The 20,278-nt window shown below is 41.6% G+C and overlaps 1 protein-coding gene across 1 annotated transcript; it reads left to right on the top strand.

The window, feature by feature from the left end:
- Positions 1-1,802: 1,802 nt before the first annotated feature.
- Positions 1,803-17,799, top strand: LOC130115704 (transient receptor potential cation channel subfamily V member 1-like). Its single transcript, XM_056283489.1, has 15 exons — positions 1,803-2,074; positions 2,470-2,621; positions 9,253-9,405; positions 11,441-11,578; positions 11,678-11,982; positions 13,003-13,179; positions 14,724-14,879; positions 14,994-15,089; positions 15,188-15,258; positions 15,513-15,678; positions 15,774-15,840; positions 15,993-16,324; positions 17,056-17,177; positions 17,278-17,393; positions 17,486-17,799. The coding sequence occupies exons 1-15, from the start codon at positions 1,956-1,958 to the stop codon at positions 17,560-17,562; spliced, it is 2,247 nt and encodes a 748-aa protein (XP_056139464.1). The 5' UTR covers positions 1,803-1,955; the 3' UTR covers positions 17,563-17,799.
- Positions 17,800-20,278: the final 2,479 nt, after the last annotated feature.

The raw sequence follows: 20,278 nt of genomic DNA, 5'->3' as shown, positions 1-20,278 counted from the left end.
CAGCCGATCCAACGCTAGCTCTGCCAGCCAGACACCTTCAACACGCCTCCACCGGACTCCACACGACGACACAGACGCGGACGCAGACAAAAACACTGCACAGTCGATGCTAGGTGAGGCCTCCACCAGACTGCCACAGTGTTTCCTCTCGGGCGCAGCTCTGAGTAGGGCCGTGGTCCCTGGGCCCACAGGACGTAGCTCTCTCAGCTCTCTCAGCCGATCCAACGCCAGCTCTCCCCGCCATTAAACGTAAAAAAATGAAAAATCAAAGATCAAAATAAAAACTTGAGACGATGACACAAACTTAGATGCAGACGTATACATGGACAAAGACACTGCATAGTCGGTACTGGGTGAAGCTGCAGCAAATGTAAGTTTGCGCCGCCATCTTCCCACTTCTGGGAATATTTATGTCTGGGGGTGTTTTGCCTACTCTGGAGTTGGACACCTGCACTGAATCGACTATACCCTAACAAAGGAGAAGCACCATGCCATTCTTCAGAAACATGTTAGCTATACCCTCTGGTTTGCATCATTGTGGAGAAGGATTCATACTGCAGCAGGACAATGACCCCCAAAACACCTCGAAGCTTTGCAAGAACTACTTGAAGCTCAAAGAAGCCCAAGGAGTGCTGACTGTCATAGACTTCCCTCCACAGTCACCTGACCTCAACCCCATTTAATTTTTTTTTAATTACTATATTAATCCCCATGGGGCAATCCTTCCTCTGCATTTAACCCATCGTAGCTGTGTAGCTAGGGGCAGTAGGCAGCCACCGTGCAGCGCCCGAGGACCAACTCCAGTTCATGTTGCAATGCCTCAGTTTGAGGCACAGACAGAAGTATTAACCCTAACATGAATGTCTTTTTGATGGGGCACTAAGAAGGCTTGGAAAGCTGAGCATTCAGTGACATCACAAGAAGCTCTTTGGAACATTGTCAGGTTATGCTGGGACAACATGGGTCATCAGGTTTTGCACAGACTTGTAGAGTCCATTCCAGCTCAAGTAAATGCTGTCATTTAAGCAAAGGGGACATACCGAATATTAATATTTTTTGAAATTCGTGTACACATTTCAAAGATTCGAGTTTTCAGTCAAATTATTAAACTGATATTATCATTCATAATGGAAAATTTTGTATTAAATTCTAAAATAATGCAAAATAGAGGCGTTTTCACTTGTTGTCTCAGACTTGGATCCCACCAAGGCATATAATATAGAAGTGTTGGGTACTTCTGCTTACAACAGAAAACCTTAATCTAGTGCTTCCTCTATATTTGGATTGCGTCAACAGTAGTTTCTGTTATTGTTCTGAAGCATGAGCATTTAAGGACACTTACTCCCACGTTATCCTCAGAATCTCTTCGAGGGATGTAAATCATGAGAGTTATTTCTCAACCTGCCGACAAAATGGAATGGGTGAGCTGCGGGCTTGTTGGAAACTTAAATCTGAAGGCTTATCTGTTACATAGACATATGTACCACTGCCTCATTATACTTACAGCAGTAGAAAATCACTGATATTTTCTTTGCTAGATGACATCATCACCACGCTTGAATTATAAAGTTACAAGTAGCAGGATGTGTCTCAGGTCATTGTGTAGCTTCCTTGGAATTTTATGTGGGAAAGAAGCACTTAACAGCCATTGCAAGATTCAAGAAAAAACATGCTGTTGGACATGTTTTGCCCTTGGGGAGAGGGGGAGGGGCATAACCGAGGCAACCCACATCTAACACTGCTGTCCCTCCCTACCCACCTTTGTTTTACCTGCATAGACAAACACTAGACAAGACAAACGCACCACTAGAACTGTGCGTGAAATCCTGTTCATGTAAGTGGAAGGGCACAGTTGGTTCCATTTAGAATCGTGTTTTAGAACCGGGGATAGAATAACCCACCCCAGCCAAGATGGAGCAGTTCCTTTGACAGGAACTGGTGGAGGTGAAGAAGAAATGGAACAGCAAAATGAAGGGAGAGAGGAGGAAGCCAGTACCTATGGCTGGCTACTCAAAGCAGAAGACTCAGACAGAAATCCCACACCTATGGACACCTGTGTGAAGGCATCTGTCAGGTAGGTAAACAAGAAGGACTGAAGACACAGATTGGTACCATGTTCCCGCAAACCTGTTTGCTGGTTTTAACTGATGTAGATCTCATTTTGGAACTACCAAGAAATAATGGGGGTTTACCGTTAAGGAGCGTTAGATATCGTGTTGCAGACGGGACAGGTTTCAGGTAAACCAGGTGTCACCTTGCATAAAAGCACCTTCCAGTATTTCCAAGTCACTGTGTGGTATTAAACTAAAACACATACACATAAATAACACTGTATTAACACTATGTTCATTTGCTCATTGTATTGTATTCTCATTTATTCCATCATAGTGAAATTAAAATATTTCATAAACAGACATAAGAACACTGGAGTCTGAAGACTCAATGAACTTTTTTGTTTTTTTTTATCAGAGAAAACACCGATGTTGACCATATTCCAGGGGAAAAATTCACCAAAGAAAAAGTTTTTGAAGCAGCTTGCAAAGGGGAGACACGTCAACTTCAGGGCCTGCTCAACTACCTACAAATTAATGACAAGCGACTTACGAGCCCAGAATTCATAGGCAAGTAGCTTTATTCTTAATTTGCTTTATCTTGCTCGTGACAAGGTTCTGTACTTTTTATGGCCATGTTAGCATCAAACTGTAATGTTATCTGTCCAAAAAATAATAATGTGGATTGTAAATGGATGAAAATCAAGTAAATTGATGGAAGTTTTGATCATGTAAAGTAAGCCTGCTTCTTTTGGAACAGCTTCCCCCTCCCCTTTGTTGTTGGCTATTGGAAAGAGAATTTCATTGCGTTTCTTGAAAATAAAAATTCATGCAATGCACAGCAAGAGAGATTTCCAGAAAGAATGGATCATTTGATATTGATATGGACGCTATTGTCAAAGATGAGTGCTGTAACTCATACCAGTATTTCACCTACAGTGGATATAAAAAGTCTACACACCCCTGATAAAGTGGCGGGTTTTTGTGATGTAAAACACGACTAGGTCAAAACCTAGTGTATGGCTGGACCAGGGATGGTCCATGTTTGAAATTGTAGCCAGTTTGTTAGAGGGGTAGTCAGAGGTAGTGTCTATAATGTGAATTCCTGGATATTAAATGTTAATCTACAATTTTATGTAGTGGCCCCAGTAATATGTGAAGTTAAATGGGGCAGCGTCCGAGTGATGTGGCAGTGTCCGAGTGATGTCACAGCATCGCTGTCGCTATGGAAGCATCACAGGAAGTCAGACATGCGGAGCACGTTAGACAGTACAGCATGGCTGTGTTTACAACACCAACTCACGTGCTGCCATAAATCCGATAATATTAACCCCGAATGATGTTCACGGTGCAAAGTTTACATTGGAGATTGAGGTGCACAGTAACCTGCAACTAAAAAGATGGTTGCAGGGTCGTGGACCGCCGAGGACAGGAAAAAAACAGGACTTGATTGACCGGTTAGTTGAGGGGGTGTGTCAGCTCTCATACAGCATAAGGTTTACCATTTTCTCTTCATTTGGCTATGTAGGCTACTCCATACATTCAGATTTGAAATCAAACAATTTCATATGAGGTTAAAGTACAGCTTTTCAGTGTTTAGCTTCTATTACTGACCCTGTCAGTAGCAGACTGGCCAGGGAGCACCAGGACAAAGTACCGATTACCCCCCCCCCCCCCGCTCATGGTTTTATGAACAATTGATTACAACTAAATTAGTGGACTTGTTTTATTAGCATTATTTACTTTTTAATATTTTATTTTATTTTATTTTATAATGTTAACTTGTCCCAAGCGGCACGGTGGTGCTGTGGTTAGCGTGGTCACCTCACAGCAAGAAGGTCCTGGGTTCGAGCCCCGGGTAGTCCAACCTTGGTGGGTCATCCCAGGTCGTCCTCTGTGTGGAGTTTGCATGTTCTGCCCATGTCTGCATGGGTTTCCTCCGAGGACTGCTGTTTCCTCCCACAGTCCAAAGACATGTAAGTCAGGTGAATTGGCCGTACTAAATTGTCCCTAGGTATGAATGTGTGTGTGTGTGTGTGTGTGTGTGTGTGTGTGTGTGTGTGTGTGTGTGTGTGTGTGTGTGTGTGTGTGTGTGTGTGTGTGTGTGTGTGTGTGTGTGCATCTTGGCCCTGTGACGGTCTGGCGGCCTGTCCAGGGTGTCTCCCTGGCAGCTGCCCAATGACTGCTGGAATAGGCTCCAGCATCCCCACGACCCTAAGGACAGGATAAGCGGTTCAGCTAATGGTTGGATGGATGGAACTTGTCCCAGTAATTTAAGTGGTCTGAAATACCAGGACTATGTTAAAAAAAGTGTTAGTTTCTAAATGATGAATCAGATATTTATTTATTTTTTCTGAAAATTCTATTTATTCATTTTCCATGTTTACAGTATAACAAGAGAGACAAACATAACAACTCGCACCCAGTACCGCCATAAGATGTACATCTTGTCACCCTCATTCAATGTACACACACACTACTACACTCTACCACATAGAGATAAGATTTTTAGCATGAGTCCCACACCCTGAAATATGGATACAGAGATAGAGAATGATAATAAGCTAAAAATTAAAATATGTAAAATAATTAGTAAATTAAAAAATTAAATAGATTCAATGTAATTCATCCATGGATGTGAATCCGATATTTATACAAACACCCTCTAATAAAAGCTGAAAATCTGTACTTTAACCACATATGAAATTGTTTGATTTAAAATCTTAACTTTTGTAGTATATAGCCAAATGAAGAGAAAATTCTCCTTTGTACCAGAGATTAAGGAAGACGCTGTATATTGGTTTAGATTAGATTTTGCATTCCCCATAGCAGCAATGTTTTATGTACACCATGGCACTTTAGAAAAAATAGGTGAAAACAGCAAAAAATTATGCAAAAACGAAGAAAATTACAACAAACTGCTTACTTCTAATGTAGTCGTGCATCCGATGTCTGACTTCCGTCTGCTGCGAAGCTTCCGCTTCCGCTCGGGGAGGGCTAAAAATAGCTCATGGACGCTGCCCCATTGTATTGAAGTAGCATATAACATGACATGGTTAAGCTACGTTCAATACAATAGTGCCGCGTTTACCAGTGATGTCATTTGTCGGCCAACCAATCGTGTATCTTCAGTGATGTTGTTGGTCAGGATCCAGCAGCTCAATCGTGTAATTTATTCGCTCAACTCTCAGCAGTTGTAGGGCTGGCCGGCCGACCAATCGTGTAACTTCGGTGACGTCATAGGTCACCTGATCCAGCGACCCAATCGTGTACCTTGTTTTCTCAGTTACTCCAGTTGTGTCACTCTAACGTGATCAGTGACAGGCATTTGCGGTTCGAGAGCTGGGCCCACTGGCCAGTCCAGCCAAAAATTAAACCGGGATAAATCATGTCGGAACTTTTTCAGAATCGGAATCAAAATCGGTTTTATTTGGCCAAGTATGTGTAGGCCTACACGTACAAGGAATTTGACTCTGGTACTGACACAGACTAGACATACAGCTAAAACAAAGACAACATAAACATTTAACTACTATGAACAGATAAAGATGTATATCCATCCATCCATCCATCTATCCATTATCCCAGCCGCTTATCCCAATCAGGGTCACAGGATGCTGGAGCCTATCCCAGCAGTCATTGGGCATCAGGTGGGGTAAGATGTATATAAAAATATGAAAATGCATAAATTTGAATAAAGTTTTAAAATTAAATGAAATGCAATTAATAAATAAAATTTGTAAAAAAAATAAAGACGTATATGTAGCCGGGTGGTAAAGAACCGATCTTTCTTCCTGCAGTGAAATGTAATTCTGTACTGCCCCTTTAAGAGATTAAGCTCGACGCCGGGTTATAACGTCACACGCGCGACGCCTAGTGTCAGTCAGAGCGAGGACAGGGTGAAGCATGGTGGACAGAGATGCATAGCAGTCTGCATCAGGGTAGACAGTTTTGCTGTAGCTGTTCTTGGCCAGCCACGCTGAGGAGGCCATCTTGAAACGTGGCTGCAAGTGAGCGGCGAAGCCCACTACTGTATTTCATTTGTATATATTTCATTTGTATATATTTCATTTGGGTACATTTTCATTTGTATATTGTATTTCCATGCAGTCGTGATCTATTTCTTTCTATTCTCCTATCGACCGCTGTCCTCCTATTGAAGTGAGGCAGCATTCAGAATAAAAACCCCAAAATAGAATTTTGTGTTGTCCGGTGAGTTCATTACCCTAAGGACCCATCACATATATAAAAATAAAAAAACAACAATGACGATTAACAGGAAGGCAATAGTGCAGTGGTGCAGAGCGCAAACGATGGAATAAATATGTTAACAGCTTACTTTTTAAACATGAGATATGTGGACATGACAGAATATACATGTGCACAATATAAAGTATATACAGCATGCTTAGATTCATTTTTGGCAATGATGATATGTTAACACTTTGTTTAAACTACAGGATATACAATTTAGGTATAGTGGATGTTCATTGTTATAGGTGTATTACACGGGGATTGTTTCTGACACTGTTCAGAGTGAGGGCCTGCTGAAAGAAACTGTTCTTGTGTCTGGTTGTTTTGACGTACAGTGCTCTGTAGGGCCTACTAGAGGGGATGAGTTGGAACAGGTTGTGACCAGGGTGTGATGGGTCTGCAGTGATGTTCCCTGCCTGACTCTGGAGATGTAGTCCTGAATGGAGGGCAGGTTGGTGCCAATGATTTTTTTCTGTGGTCCTGACTGTCTATTGTAGTCTGTCCCTGTCCTGTTTGGTGGCCGATCCAAACCAGACAGTAATGGATGTGCAGAGGACAGACTGGATTGTTGCAGAGTAGAACTGAATCAACAGTTCTTGAGGCAGGTTGAACTTCCTGAGCTGATCTATAAAGTACATCCTCTGCTGGGCCTTTTTGATGATTGTGTCTGTGTTTGACGCCCACCTTAGGTCCTGGGAAATTGTGGATCCCAGAAACCTGAAGTTTTCCACAGCAGACACAGTGCTGTTGAGTATGGTGAGGGAGGCAGTGTAGGGGGGGTCCTCCTGAAATCCACTGTCATCTCCAGTCTTGAGCATGTTCAGCTCCAGGTTGTTATGGCCACACCAGAGGGCCAGCTGTTCAACCTGCTGTCTGTATGTAGACTCATCACTGTCCTGAATGAGGCCGATGATGGTTGCGTTGTCTGCAAACTTCAGGAGTTTAATAGAGGGGTCTCCTGAGATGCAGTCACTTATGTAGAGGGAGAAGATCAGAGGGCAGAGCACATATCCCAGGGGGACGCCAGTGCTGATGGTCTGGGTGCTGGATGTGGTTTTCCCCAGCCTCAATTGCTATCTCCTGTCTGTCGTGAAGTTAATGGTCCACTGACAGGTGGGGGCTCTTACAGAGAGCTGGGTGTGTTTGGAGAGGAGGATGTCTTGGAAAATTGTGTTGAGCTGGAGTCCACAAACAGGTCCTTTCATACGTTTCTGTGGAGTCCTGGTGTTGCAAGATGTAGTGCAGTCCCATGTTGACGGCGTCATCCACTAATACTTTGGTGATGTGCTGTGTTGTTTTTTTGCACCAAATACGTATACCTTTTGGAATTATAGCCATAAAGTTTAACCTTGGTCTTATCGGACAATAACACATTTCTCCACATGGTTTTAGGAGAATGGATGTATCTTTTTGCAAAATTTAGCTGGGCTTAGATGTTTGGATTTTTTTTTTTTTCATGCAAAAAACTTCCATCTTGCCATCCTTCTCCATAGGCCAGACATGAAGAATATGCGAGAGTGTTATCACATGTAGGGCACAACCAGTACTTGCCAGAAATTCCTGCCGCTCCTTCAATGTTGCCATAGGCCTCTTGGCAGTTTCCCTGCCCCGTTTTCTCCTAATCTTCACATCAACTTTGTTCCTGTTCTTGCTAATGTCACTGTTGTGCCATATTTTCTCACTTGTTGATGATTTTCTCCACTGTGCTCCATGGTATATCTGATGCCGTGGAAATTCTTTTCATACCCCCCTCTTGATCGATACCTTTCAACGATGAGATCCCGTTCATGCTTTGTAAGCTCTTTGTGGACCATGGCTTTTGCAGTTAGATGCAACCAAGAAGACGTCAGGAAAATCCTACAGCAAGAGCCGAAAATTAGATGGGGTTGGTCACAGTCACTTTGATTGATGGAAGGTGTATACTACCTACTATTTAACGCGGGTTTGAATGTGATTGGTTAATTCTGAACACAGCCACACCCCCAATTATAAAAGGGTGTGCACATTTATGCAACCAGGTTATTGTAATATTTTTTTTCTCTTAAATGTTTGATTGTTTTTCACTTTATTGTTATAGGCTGCAATTTCACATTAAGGGTGGAAAAAGTTCTGATGATTTATCTTGGTTTCATTTTATTACATCACAAAAGCTAAACATTTAAACAGGGGTGTGTATACTTCTTATATCCACTGTAGACACATGGACATGTCATGGGATTAGTATATCAAGGGCATAGTTGACAGTAATAAAACAATGACCTCACATTTGGTATAGTTATGTAAATACACATAAAAATGTTGATACATCTACATCAACATTTATTTTGTGGCTCAGGGAGGGTCAATGTAGCTCACACAGTATGTTTTTTCTTATGTAGATGTTAATATAAATTTAAATCAGTCAAATTTACATGCCATATTATGTTCATCCAAATGCAATGCAGTTCACTTTATGAAGGCATGTTAAAAGTAACAAGAACTCTGACAACAACACGGGCTCTAACCTCTGCAAAGAAAACACCTGTTGGTGCTTCGAGGTGGCAGATGAGTTGGAGCCCTACTTTGGGTTAAGGGCCAAGAGCATGAATGTATGTGTCTGAGAGTCAGTTAGCAGTGATGGGGCAAGAAACTGCCCAGCTGACTAGCTTCCCACCACTGACCATGTAGTAGCTTAAATGACATGTGTTCAAGAGCACCTCAACAGTGTTTGTTCACGTTTCTCATTTGACCTCCGGCACATTTTACCTACTGCTCTGAGACTTAAACCAGCAACCTCTCATTTCAGCAGCATGCTAACCTTTATGCCCCTGACACCTCATAACTGACTTTCAGTGGTGAATAATGCATTATTCCAATGTTTTATTACAGTATATTATGACAAATACTGCAATAATAGGAATTATGACAAGTACAATATATAATCTGTATATAAACTGTGTATTTCCAGATAAAACAAATGGGAAAACTGCGCTCTTGAAGGCCTTATTAAACCTGAAAGATGGTAAAAATGACACTATTGAGATATTCCTTGACATAGCAGAGAAAACTGGAGATTTAAAAGATTTTGTCAACACATCTTATTGCGACTTCTACTACAAAGGTAGGTAAAACCTCAAGTAATTGTATGCCTTTTAACACCCCAGGGTAGCATTTATTTGGCCAAATAGTTTCCCAAAAATATCCCTTTAACTGTAAAGATGGCCTGTGGAACAAACCTCGTGGTAGTATTCAAGCCATTGTAGTTGTGGTGTAACAAAGTGCTCCTTTTTTTTTAGTTACAAAGTACTTCTACCTTCTACCTTCACAGAACAGTCAACACAAATGGACATATAACTGTTCATTCGTCCAAAAACTAAAATAGATTTCGATTGTTATGTTTAATATATAAGCCTCACTATGCTAGACAGAATCTTGGTAGACCTGTTGAAAGTCAGTCGTTCTCTCTATATATTTCACTATATAAATACATTTAAAAAAATAAATATCTATATATGTATATATCACTCTAAATAAAGGCTTATTTGCTGCCATGACAAGATCATTTTTGAAATGGGGATGGAGAGTGAAAACATCAGTTAATTAAGTTTATTCCAGAGAAAAAGTCCTTGTTTTTTCCATTGACAGTTAATTGTAATTGATTCCTATTGATTAATTCCGTACAATGAAATAAACTGAAGAGGACAAATTTACTATATCAGGCATTTTGAATAAATGACTTTAAACTCTTGTGTTATGGATCCAATTATATGAATAAAACAAAACTTGAAAATAGATTAATGTGCTTTCACTCTTTTATACACTGAAAATTGGTCACGAGGACGTGGACATTTTGAGCTCTGGGGTCTTCTCAAAATATCTCAAGCAAATTGTAGTCAAGTGTGATTATGTATATGGTTCTTGCCTCAGGCTCTTTCTTGTCAAATCAAACTAAAATCCGACTCCCACAGCAGATAACTGGGTGGCTCTAAACTTCCAGTAAAATGGCTGCAAGACTGGACCTTTCACTCTCTTGATTTATTTGTACAAGACAATTTGTACCTGTAAACACTGATCTCAAACCCTTCTCAAAACCCCTCTCAGTGTCCTTGTCCATCTAAATTGACCATTTGCAAAATAATAATTGACAGTGATCCACCAATAAGACCTTAGTAATTGTCTCCAGTTCCTCTGACATCCAACACCTCACTAAGAGCAGGACAGAGCAGCTTTGGTGCGCCGATGACAGATAATGTAAGACAAGTTAAGACTTGGGATGGGAAATGATGAAAAGCTGCTATTGAAGGAACTGTAAAACAGATTCAAGGTTAAGGGCAAGACTAGTGAACCTGGTAGCAAGACACAGATGAGGGAAGAGGGATTTATTAAGGTAGGCAGGTGGACGAGAGGTGATGGCGTAGAGCTGGAGAAGGATAGCCGAGCCGCGTGCAGCTGGACTGCACTGAGTTCTGGATCAGCCGGGGCGCAGGCGAGTTAGACAACCAGGTGAACTGGTGAGTGGCAATACAATACACAAAGAAAAGGCAATTAGTCTATAAGGCAACAACACAGAAAGAATACCCAGAAAGACTGCAGAGCTGGCAAGTGCACGAGACTAACAGGGTTGCTCAAACAGCAATTGGGCAATGAGTGGTTGAAGAGCCAGTTTTTTACACTGCTGGGGTTGATGAGCATGATGGAAAGCAGGTGTTTGGCTGCAGGCTAAGTGTAAGTGGAGGATGTGACAATTCGTGCCAAACACTAATTTTTGTCTCTTGGGACAAAACTAACCACGCAGAGTCTAAGAAGGCTGAACGACTTCATCTGGATACGTTTCATCACTCATTTAAGTGACCTCTTTAGTCAGACTGAATAGACTGAAGATGTCACTTAGACGAGTGATGAAATGCATCTGTTGATAAACGTTATTTTCTTACCTGGATTATTGAGCACGCATCAAGACATAACCATCCACAGACAGTAATAAGGCCACATACAGTAAATCAAAACTCAAATAGAGCAAGAATCAAAATTATTAAATTAAAAGGGATTTTTTTTTACTCCAATTTAAATATTAATACTTGTCACTTTGCCATTAATACTTTAATTTATCCAACAAACTTTTCTTGGAACAGCACAACTAACTTGATTTTGTTCAGGCCAGACAGCTCTTCACATTGCCATTGAGAGGCGGAGCTTTGACCACATGAAACTGCTGGTCCAGAAAGGAGCAGAAGTGCAAGCCAAGGCTAATGGGGAGTTCTTTCAGCTTCAGTCTGGACCAGGCTTTTATTTTGGTAGGTACTTTATCTCCAGACTATCTAGTGTTTATGTTCTTTAACAGTACTCTGCACACCCAGATCTGTGATAAGCGCTCCATTCCGTGTTACCAATAGGCGAGCTTCCCCTGTCGTTGGCGGCCTGCACCAACCAGTTGGACATGGTTTCCTTTCTCATGGAAAACCCCTACAACTCTGCTGACCTGACTGATAAAGACTCTCAAGGAAACACCGTCTTACATGCATTGGTGGTCATAGCAGACAACTCGCCAGAAAACACGGACTTCATCATAAAGATGTATGATGAGATTCTCATTCGACAAACCAGGCTGGAGAAGAAAGGAACGGTCAAGTTAGAGGACATTGAAAACCACCAAGGAATGAACCCTCTGAAGCTAGCAGCAAAGCTTGGCAAGATCAGGGTAGGTTTGTGTGTCATGGAGGCCCGTTTGTGTCCATGCATGTTTGACTGAACCAGTTTCTCCTGTCTCCTCTAATCAGATCTTATTTGAGAGGGAATTGGGTATGGTGGCCTTGGCATGCATTACAATTTGGAAATGAGAATCATTTGGCATGATCTGTCAGAAACATCACACACCGTCCAAGGAGAGTATTGAGAAATATGACAGACCAAGTAAAACCTGCCAGGTGTTAGCAAAGCCTTAAGCTGACTGCAGTTTTCCATGAAAACAAACATGGATTTCTTTACCTTCGTTATTTCACTCCCATAGACATGGAAAATGTTGTTAGACCACACTGACTATGTTGACAAAAGTTATTACCTTTCAAGACATTCGGAAAATTATATTTAGATTTAGAAGGCTACAACGTTTACATCTGGATTTCAGAGTGGCGGCTTGAGAGGAACTTAATATTTTTGTTATGGTATGAGGGCCCACTTAGGTCAGTAGTGCTACTAGTGGTCAAAAACTCTGCAGTTTGGGGTGTCTGGGTAGCGTGACGGTCTATTCTGTTGCCTACCAACATGGGGATCGCCGGTTGAAATACCGATGTTACCTCCATCCCTACAAACACAATAGGCCGTGTCTGAGGGTTTGGAAGCTGGATGTGGGTATGTGTCCTGGTCGTTGCACTAGCGCCTCCTCTGGTCAGTCGGGGCGCCTGTTCAGAGGGAAGGAGGACCTGGGGGGAAGAGTGTGATCCTCCCATGCGCTAAGTCCCCCTGGCGAAACTCCTTACTGTCAGGTGAAAAGAAGCGGCTGGCGACTCCACATGTATCGGAGGAGGCATGTGGTAGTCTGCAGCCCTCCCCAGATCGTCAGAGGGGGTGGAGCAGTGACCGGTACAGCTCGGAAGAGTGGGGTTATTGGCCTGATACAATTGGGGAGGGAAAAGTGGGGGGGATAAAAAACAAAAAACTCTGCAGTTCATCTTTGAGAGAATATTATTTTCACTCGACTCTCTGCTCTCTCATTGGGCAGCTGTTCAGACACCTGGTGCAACGTGAGTTTATGGATGAAGAGACAAAACACCTGTCCAGGAAGTTCACCGAATGGGTCTATGGACCTGTCCACTCCTCACTCTATGACACAACTTCCCTTGACACCAACGAGGAGAACTCCGTGCTGGAAATAATCGTCTTTGGCAGTGAGATTCCGGTATGAGGAATGTTCTGTGTTCTCACCAGGCAGGTCAGGAATGAATACATTTCCATGAATTGTTTGGGGTATCAAAGGATTCTAAGGCACAATGAAATGTGTATGAGGGGGAAAACTAGTTAGCATCAGAGACGTGGTTATATGTGTCTGCGATGGCTGAATACAAATGCATCAGAGACGTCCATGTTGGCTAAATCAGGAGCCTGGCAGGGGAGAAGTAAGTAGGCCAAGAGCAGATGAGGAAATGAGTCCGTTCTGAGAAGCAGGAATGAAATGTAATTCCGAGGTAAGATGACTAGCCTTTTAGCACTATTTGCATGTCCACAAACTAATGGATCTTTTCACTCTAATATGGTACAGGACTGAGTCAGAAAGGGAATATCATGGGTTCTGTATGGAACCAAGACCAATTTGCTGAGAACCTCAGTTAAGGTTCTCAATAACATCTTTGATTTAATTGACCATACAAAACTGAGGTGTATTTACAAATATGATTGAAGAATTTCAGTTATAGATTGAAAACAAGCATTGTGTGTTTTTCTTTTTTAAGCCCCCCCCCCTCTTTTATTTCTCCCCAATTGCATTTGGCCAATTACCCCGCTCTTCCGAGCCATGCCGGTCGCTGCTCCACCCCCTCTGCCGATCCAGGGAGGGCTGCAGACTACCACATGTCTCCTCCCATACATGTGGAGTCGCCAGCCGCCTCTTTTCACCTGACAGTGAGGATTTTCACAGGGGGAGCTAGCATGTGGGAGGATCGCGCTATTCCCCCCCCCCCAGTTCCCCCCTTCCCCCTGAACAGGCACCCCGACCTGCCAGAGGAGACGCTAGTGCAGCGACCACAATACATACACACATCCGGCTCCCCACCCGCAGACATGGGACAACTGTGTCTGTAGGGAGGCCTGACTAAGCCGGAGGTAACACAGGGATTCGAACCGACGAGCCCCGTGTCGGTAGGCAACAGAATAGACTGCTACGCTACCCAGACCCCAGCATTGTGTGTTTTTCTTAACCTGTTGTAATTGGGGGAAAAACTGACCTGTTTTACTCCAATGTACACAAACAAACCTTTTACAGCACCAGAAAACATCAGAATGTCAGATTTAGTGTTTATTTGGCAACAGTCCTTGTATTAACAGACCTGCCAATCACTTTGGGAGTGATAGCAGGTTCTATAATCCTTTGTTTTGTATTTTGGTAGCAGGGTGACCTTTTTGCTTACATTTGAATTAAGGATTCTACCTTTAAAGCTACAATCCTAAAGACTGTCATTTGTTTAACATGTCACACTGACATAATTCTTCCTGCCCCTACTCTCCAGACATCATCAAAATGAATGACTACAAAAGCTTTCATGGCTTCGATATTTGTTGTTTGTGTATTAAATACAAAAACAACAAATTAAACACACCAGCAGTAGAAAACACCAAATATTACATTTGTAAATCTGAAGGACTGCAGCTAATTGTAGTTTATTATTCACAATTTCGACATATTGAGATGTTTTGAATATGGACCTTAACTTTTGAACATGGTCACAGGATCGTCATGAGATGCTTCAAATTGAGCCTCTACGCAGTCTTCTGGAGGACAAATGGAAGAGGTTTGCCTCCAAAATATTTTTGCTAAATTTCCTGGTGTACCTGGTATACTTGGCCGTCTTCACCACAGTGGCTTTCTACAGAAAAGAAGCAGAGGTAAGACCAAAACCACGGCACACATTAGATTGCTTTCTGACTTAGATAATGCAGCAGGATTGATCTTTTGACTTATTCAGCCTCAACAAGGCTCACCACTTATTTGATTTGCAGCCACCATTTCCTGTTGAAGACCACTCGGTTGACCACCTTCGTTGTACTGGAGAGTTGATTACTGCCCTTGGAGCAGTCTACTTTTTCTGTAAAGCTGTGAGAACGTACCGCATGGTCCATTGTTTCACAAGAAAATACTTTTGAAGAATGTAAACCAAATGCTGTGCTTAATCTTTCACGTTTATGTTCCACAGATAGTTGATTTCAAAAGGAAACCGCCAAATTTCAAAGCATTGCACCTTGATGGCTTCAATGAAATTCTGTTGTAGGTATCTCGCACATTTTAAAGACAATAAGACTGATTTTTATAGTTTGTGGAGAATACAGGACCAAGTGCATATAATGGTTCCTTTTTTTTTACATCAGTACCTGTCCCACAATGCAAAGCACCTCAACATCTAGCTAGCCCTGAAGCATGTAGTTTGAGTGGTATTAATGTATTCGGCTGCGAGAGTCTAAGGATTTTTAACCATGTGGCTTCCATCTTGTACATCCAGTCTATTCCCTGTCCCTCTTAAGTTTCTTTCAGGCAATTCTCCTTCTAGTCTGCATTGTTTTGTATGTTTGTGGGAGGAAGGAGTACATAGGACCGCTTGTGCTTTCGCTGGCTATGGCCTGGGTCAATATCCTCTACTACTCAAGAGGCTCTCAACACATGGGGATGTACAATGTCATGATGCAGAGAGTAAGAATCCAGTTAATTTCTGCAAACTAATGAAAAACTAAAGTTAAATCTGGAGTTCTCTGGTTTTCAGTCCACACCCAATTTATCTTTTTCAGATGATACTGACTGACATCTTGCGCTTCCTGTTTGTCTATGTCGTCTTCCTGTTTGGATTTTCTGCAGGTAAACCCTTTGTGCTCTCTGAAATACTGCACCTTGAAAGTCTAAAGCCACATTTTGCCCTCAGAAGAAAGGCTGTGGCAAATATTACAGATGTTCTCTAAAAAATGTATCCATGATGGCATAATTTATTCATCCATTATGTCTGCTTGTAGCTGTTGTTACTTTGGTACTGGACAACCCACCAGCTCATGAAAACAACACCACAACACCACAGGGGAGGGCGTTGTTTGGCGATGACAAATTCCAGTGCAAGATGCTAACTTACAAAAACGTCGGCTTCACAATGTTGGAAATGTTCAAGTTCACTATTGGAATGGGAGACCTGGAGTTCACCGATCACATGCAGTACAAGGAGGTGTTCTACATACTCCTAATTTCCTATATCATACTCACCTACATACTGCTCCTCAACATGCTCATCGCTCTAATGGGTGACACGGTGGAGAAAATATCCAGAGAGAGTGAAAACATCTGGAAGTTACAGGTAGGAGAGTCTTTATGTTCTGCTGGTATCTCTTCAGTCAGTGTTGGTAATACTGTTGTATATTGTCACAGTAAATCTCAAAGAGAAAATTGGGTTCAGATTTTTTTTGGAACCCAAGGGCTCAGCCAACACAGACAATGAAACCAAGTAAATGACAAGTTCGGTGTATAAATACTGTTTGTTACGATTGCTGTGCACCAGGTTGCAATTTAATCCTACACTAAATAATGGCCACTAAAAGAGCTCTTTTTTGGTACTAGCAGTCTCAGAATGTTTTGACAGGAGTCTAAAGAGCATTCACCACAATATCAGTCATGGAATTATATGGTTATCAATCTATTTTTAATCCTGAGTAAAAAACAAAATGTAAAGAATATCTATCACTACAGCAACCTACTGTACTGAGACTGTCTTTTTTTTTATAATGGAAGGTGTTTTCAGACACTTCATAACATTCAGAGCATTGCGAAAAGAGTTCTTTTAGTGGATGTCATTTGGTGAAGGATTTCGTTGCAGGTTGGTGCGCAGCAGTCCACTAATGCTAGCTTGCTCAATACTGAATCAAATCAAGATTCTGCTACCCACCGCTTGGTTTGACTCCCAACAACAGGAAAGTAGGGTCTAGGTTAAAATACACCAGAGCTTTCCTTTAAAACAGGGACAACGGGTCATTGAGACAGGTTGGCAGGGATGTCTTTCACCTTTCTTAACCCACTGATATGTGTTCACAGAGAGCCCTTACCATTTTGGACCTGGAGAAGAGTCTGCCCAGAGTCTTGAGGAACAAGCTGTACTCAGATGTAGTAAAACCTTTCTCTTTCAAGAGAAAGCAAGAGTACCACTCATTTATCAGGTAAAGCCATCACATGTGGGCTCTTAAAGATCAAGTCAGGTGAACACCCTTTTCATTTTCCTGTGATATCTCACAAGAAGGCAGTTTGTTTCAACTTCAGGGTGGAGGAAATGGATTGGAAAACGTGGCGGTCGAATCTTGTCATCATAAAGGAGGAAGATTCGGGGGATGATGACATCACTGAGACACGTCCCCATGAGACGCTTGGACATCAAGGTATGGGGATGACAAAATTAAAAGCTTCAAGCTGCCTATTGATGTCAGATACTTACTGATATGACATTTGATTTCTGCTTTTTTATTTGCAGGGAGTCTATGGAGAACAAATCCTCTTCTAGGGAGGATTCGTGCCAGACGTCAGGTGCAGCTAAATACTGTTGTTTGAGCTCATCAGAGGATCACAGGAAAAGACTGGTTTAAATCTTCACATGCAAACCCTGGGCCACTATGGACCAAAGACATCAACCAGGGGCATTGTTAGACATAGCAATAGCCGTTATGCTGATGATACTCAGATCTATTTCTCTGCCAAATCCACGTTGTGGCTGATCAACTTTATACCTCTGTAGCTGCTACAGTTCTGCATTCCACAATAATAACTAATAAACAATTTCAGAACAAAGGACATTTCAAACAATCATTTTATGACTTAAGTCAGCCATTTAAAATAAAGTATATAAATATATAATCTAAAAGTGAACAACGTATTCCCCAACAGTTTGAGGCTGCCTCTCATGTCCGACACCAAGTCCAAACTGGGTTGGTTCATTTTGAGCAGCACCGTCTCTATTTCATTTTAGCAAAGTGGTCAGTCACTTGACTGTGACTCAGCTTGCAAAGTTCTTCCTTCTCAACTGATAAGACAGCAAGATGGTGAAGCCCATCTTGTCCCATTGTGCACCTCAGCCAAGTGTATAGCTGTCTCAGCACACCAAATGACCCTTTACAACTGCCGCTGTTAACTGGGATTGTCAGAGAGCTCTGAATGACCTATGTCAAGGTTGGGTACATGACTTTATCCAGCAAGTTGAAAACACATTTGTAGCGAGGAGTCCCTGTCTCACTCCTTTGGAATTTCACCAGAGATAAGTAGGCAAAGTCTTTTCACATACTGAGTTTGCAAAGTGGCCTCCGTCCGACTCGACTCACATAAAGGTGCCAAATTGACATCAACCAGACCAGAGGACCTCCAAAAGTAATCACGTTTTTGACGTGATCATCAAATTTATATTAGGACACAAGAACACTTAATGACCTTTCCGTGCAGGGGCAGACTGGCCATCTGGACCTCCCAGAAAAGTCCAAAACGGCTGTCCATCCAATGGCCATTGGCCCAGCTCTATGGCTTATCGACCAGACAGAGTGATGGCAGAAGGTGCTAATGCAATCATTTAATTGCTAAGCATTAAAAAAACTGGAATAGACGAAGAAGAGTGCTTCTTTGTTTCAGTGGTCATGGCAAGCCAAGCACGGCAAGCAGAAAACGAAAGAATGGCGGGCGGGAAACGTTGAAAGAAAAAAAGCGAACTCACGAGAGGCTTGACAGCTGTTTAGCTGCAGTGCCCCTGCCAGCAGCAGTAATGTAATTGTAACAAAGTATCTATTTGTCCCTCTTTAAACAGAAATAAATCAATATGAGACCAGATTTAAATTGTACTTCCCCCTCTATATTGTACAAAACATGTGTACATTACATTATGAACAACTCAAACTGTTTATGCCAGGGGTGCATACACAAAAGGAGAAGAATTTAAAAAAAATTGAAAAAATAATACTCTTTCCTTCAAAATAAAGTGTTGTAAGTCTATAAGAAATTTATCAAAAACAGTTAGCTCTATCTAACTGCCATCTTATTTTTAAGTCCTCTTATCATAGTGCCATAATAGTGCAGTTCTTGATGAAAATGTCCAAAATTTGGTTTGGAGTCTGTCCATCTCTTATGAATGTGGAATTTCCCCACTACTAAAATTAATTGTGTAAAGAAAACAATATCTTTTTCCATCTCATTATCTTCAAGGCGGATACAAATGTCTTTATCCTGAAAGTGGATTGTTTGTCCAGTTTTCCATCTTACATAATGCTGAACATCCACCAAGAATATTCTGGTATACATACAGTGATAAAATAAATAACAGATTGTTTCTTCTTCTAGTTCACAAAACTTACAAGAATATTCAATATCAATTTTAAATCTCTCTAATGTCTGTGATGCACTGGCGGCCTGTCCAGGGTGTCTCCCTGCCTGCCGCCCAATGACTGCCGGGATAGGCTCCAGCATCCCCGCGACCCTGAGAGTAGGATGAGCGGTTTGGATAATGGATGGATGGATCTCTCTAATGTCTTCTTTGCTGGATATATACAATGCATAATTTTAAAGGAGACCTCCTTAATTTTTACTATTAAGACAAAATTTGTCCCCAACTAGTCAAATCTTCTACCAATTAAATTCTCCATTAAGGGAGGCCCAAAAGAATCTTCCTGGGGGTGGAGCTACAGCTTGTCTGGGATTCCTGATGTATTTATTTGAACGTTCATTTTTGGTAATATCAATCTCTCCAAGAATTATACCACTACTGAATGGATCAGTCATTAGCTCTCGTTTGCTGAACCTCTAAGAAGCTGCAGCACACCTCTTGGCACAGCATCAAAAACTACTGCATACTCTTCTGGCGTAACTGGTAGCCTGAATTTAGAGAGAAATTCACTATACATTTATAACTGTCCATCAGCATTAAGAAGTTGTTATATTTGTAAATTAGTTTCCAGGCCAGCAGAGCTTGTTTATGAAAATTTGATAACAGGTAAATGTCAATTTTATAATCACATTTAAGAAGAAATTTAAGTCCACCCATTGAATGAAATGCATATTTAGGGAAGGTGTTCCAAACGTTGTCTTTTTCTTTCATTTGTCAAATTAGTCAACCATTTCACTTTAAAATTATTATTTAACGTCTCAAAAGGTAGTACCTCCAGGTCACCATTTCTTTTTGAGTTGCACGAGATATCTTTTCTTAAGTAATGACATTTGTTCCTCCAAATAAAATTAAATAAAATCTTATCCAATTTTTTGTATATTCCAGGCATTTCCAGTGATAAGGACA

Source organism: Lampris incognitus, chromosome 7 (genome assembly GCF_029633865.1).
Source record: "Lampris incognitus isolate fLamInc1 chromosome 7, fLamInc1.hap2, whole genome shotgun sequence".
Classification (NCBI taxonomy): Eukaryota; Metazoa; Chordata; class Actinopteri; order Lampriformes; family Lampridae; genus Lampris; species Lampris incognitus.
Note: the sequence above shows the minus strand (reverse complement) of the source record. Positions and strands in the feature narration are given on the sequence as shown.

Coding starts and splice junctions, on each gene's coding strand:
- LOC130115704 (XM_056283489.1), top strand. CDS start 1,956: ATGGAACAGCAAAATGAAGGGAGAGAGGAGGAAGCCAGTACCTATGGC. Junction 14,880..14,993: donor TCTACAGAAAAGAAGCAGAG/GTAAGACCAAAA, acceptor TTTGATTTGCAG/CCACCATTTCCTGTTGAAGA. Junction 17,394..17,485: donor TGAGACGCTTGGACATCAAG/GTATGGGGATGA, acceptor TTTTATTTGCAG/GGAGTCTATGGAGAACAAAT.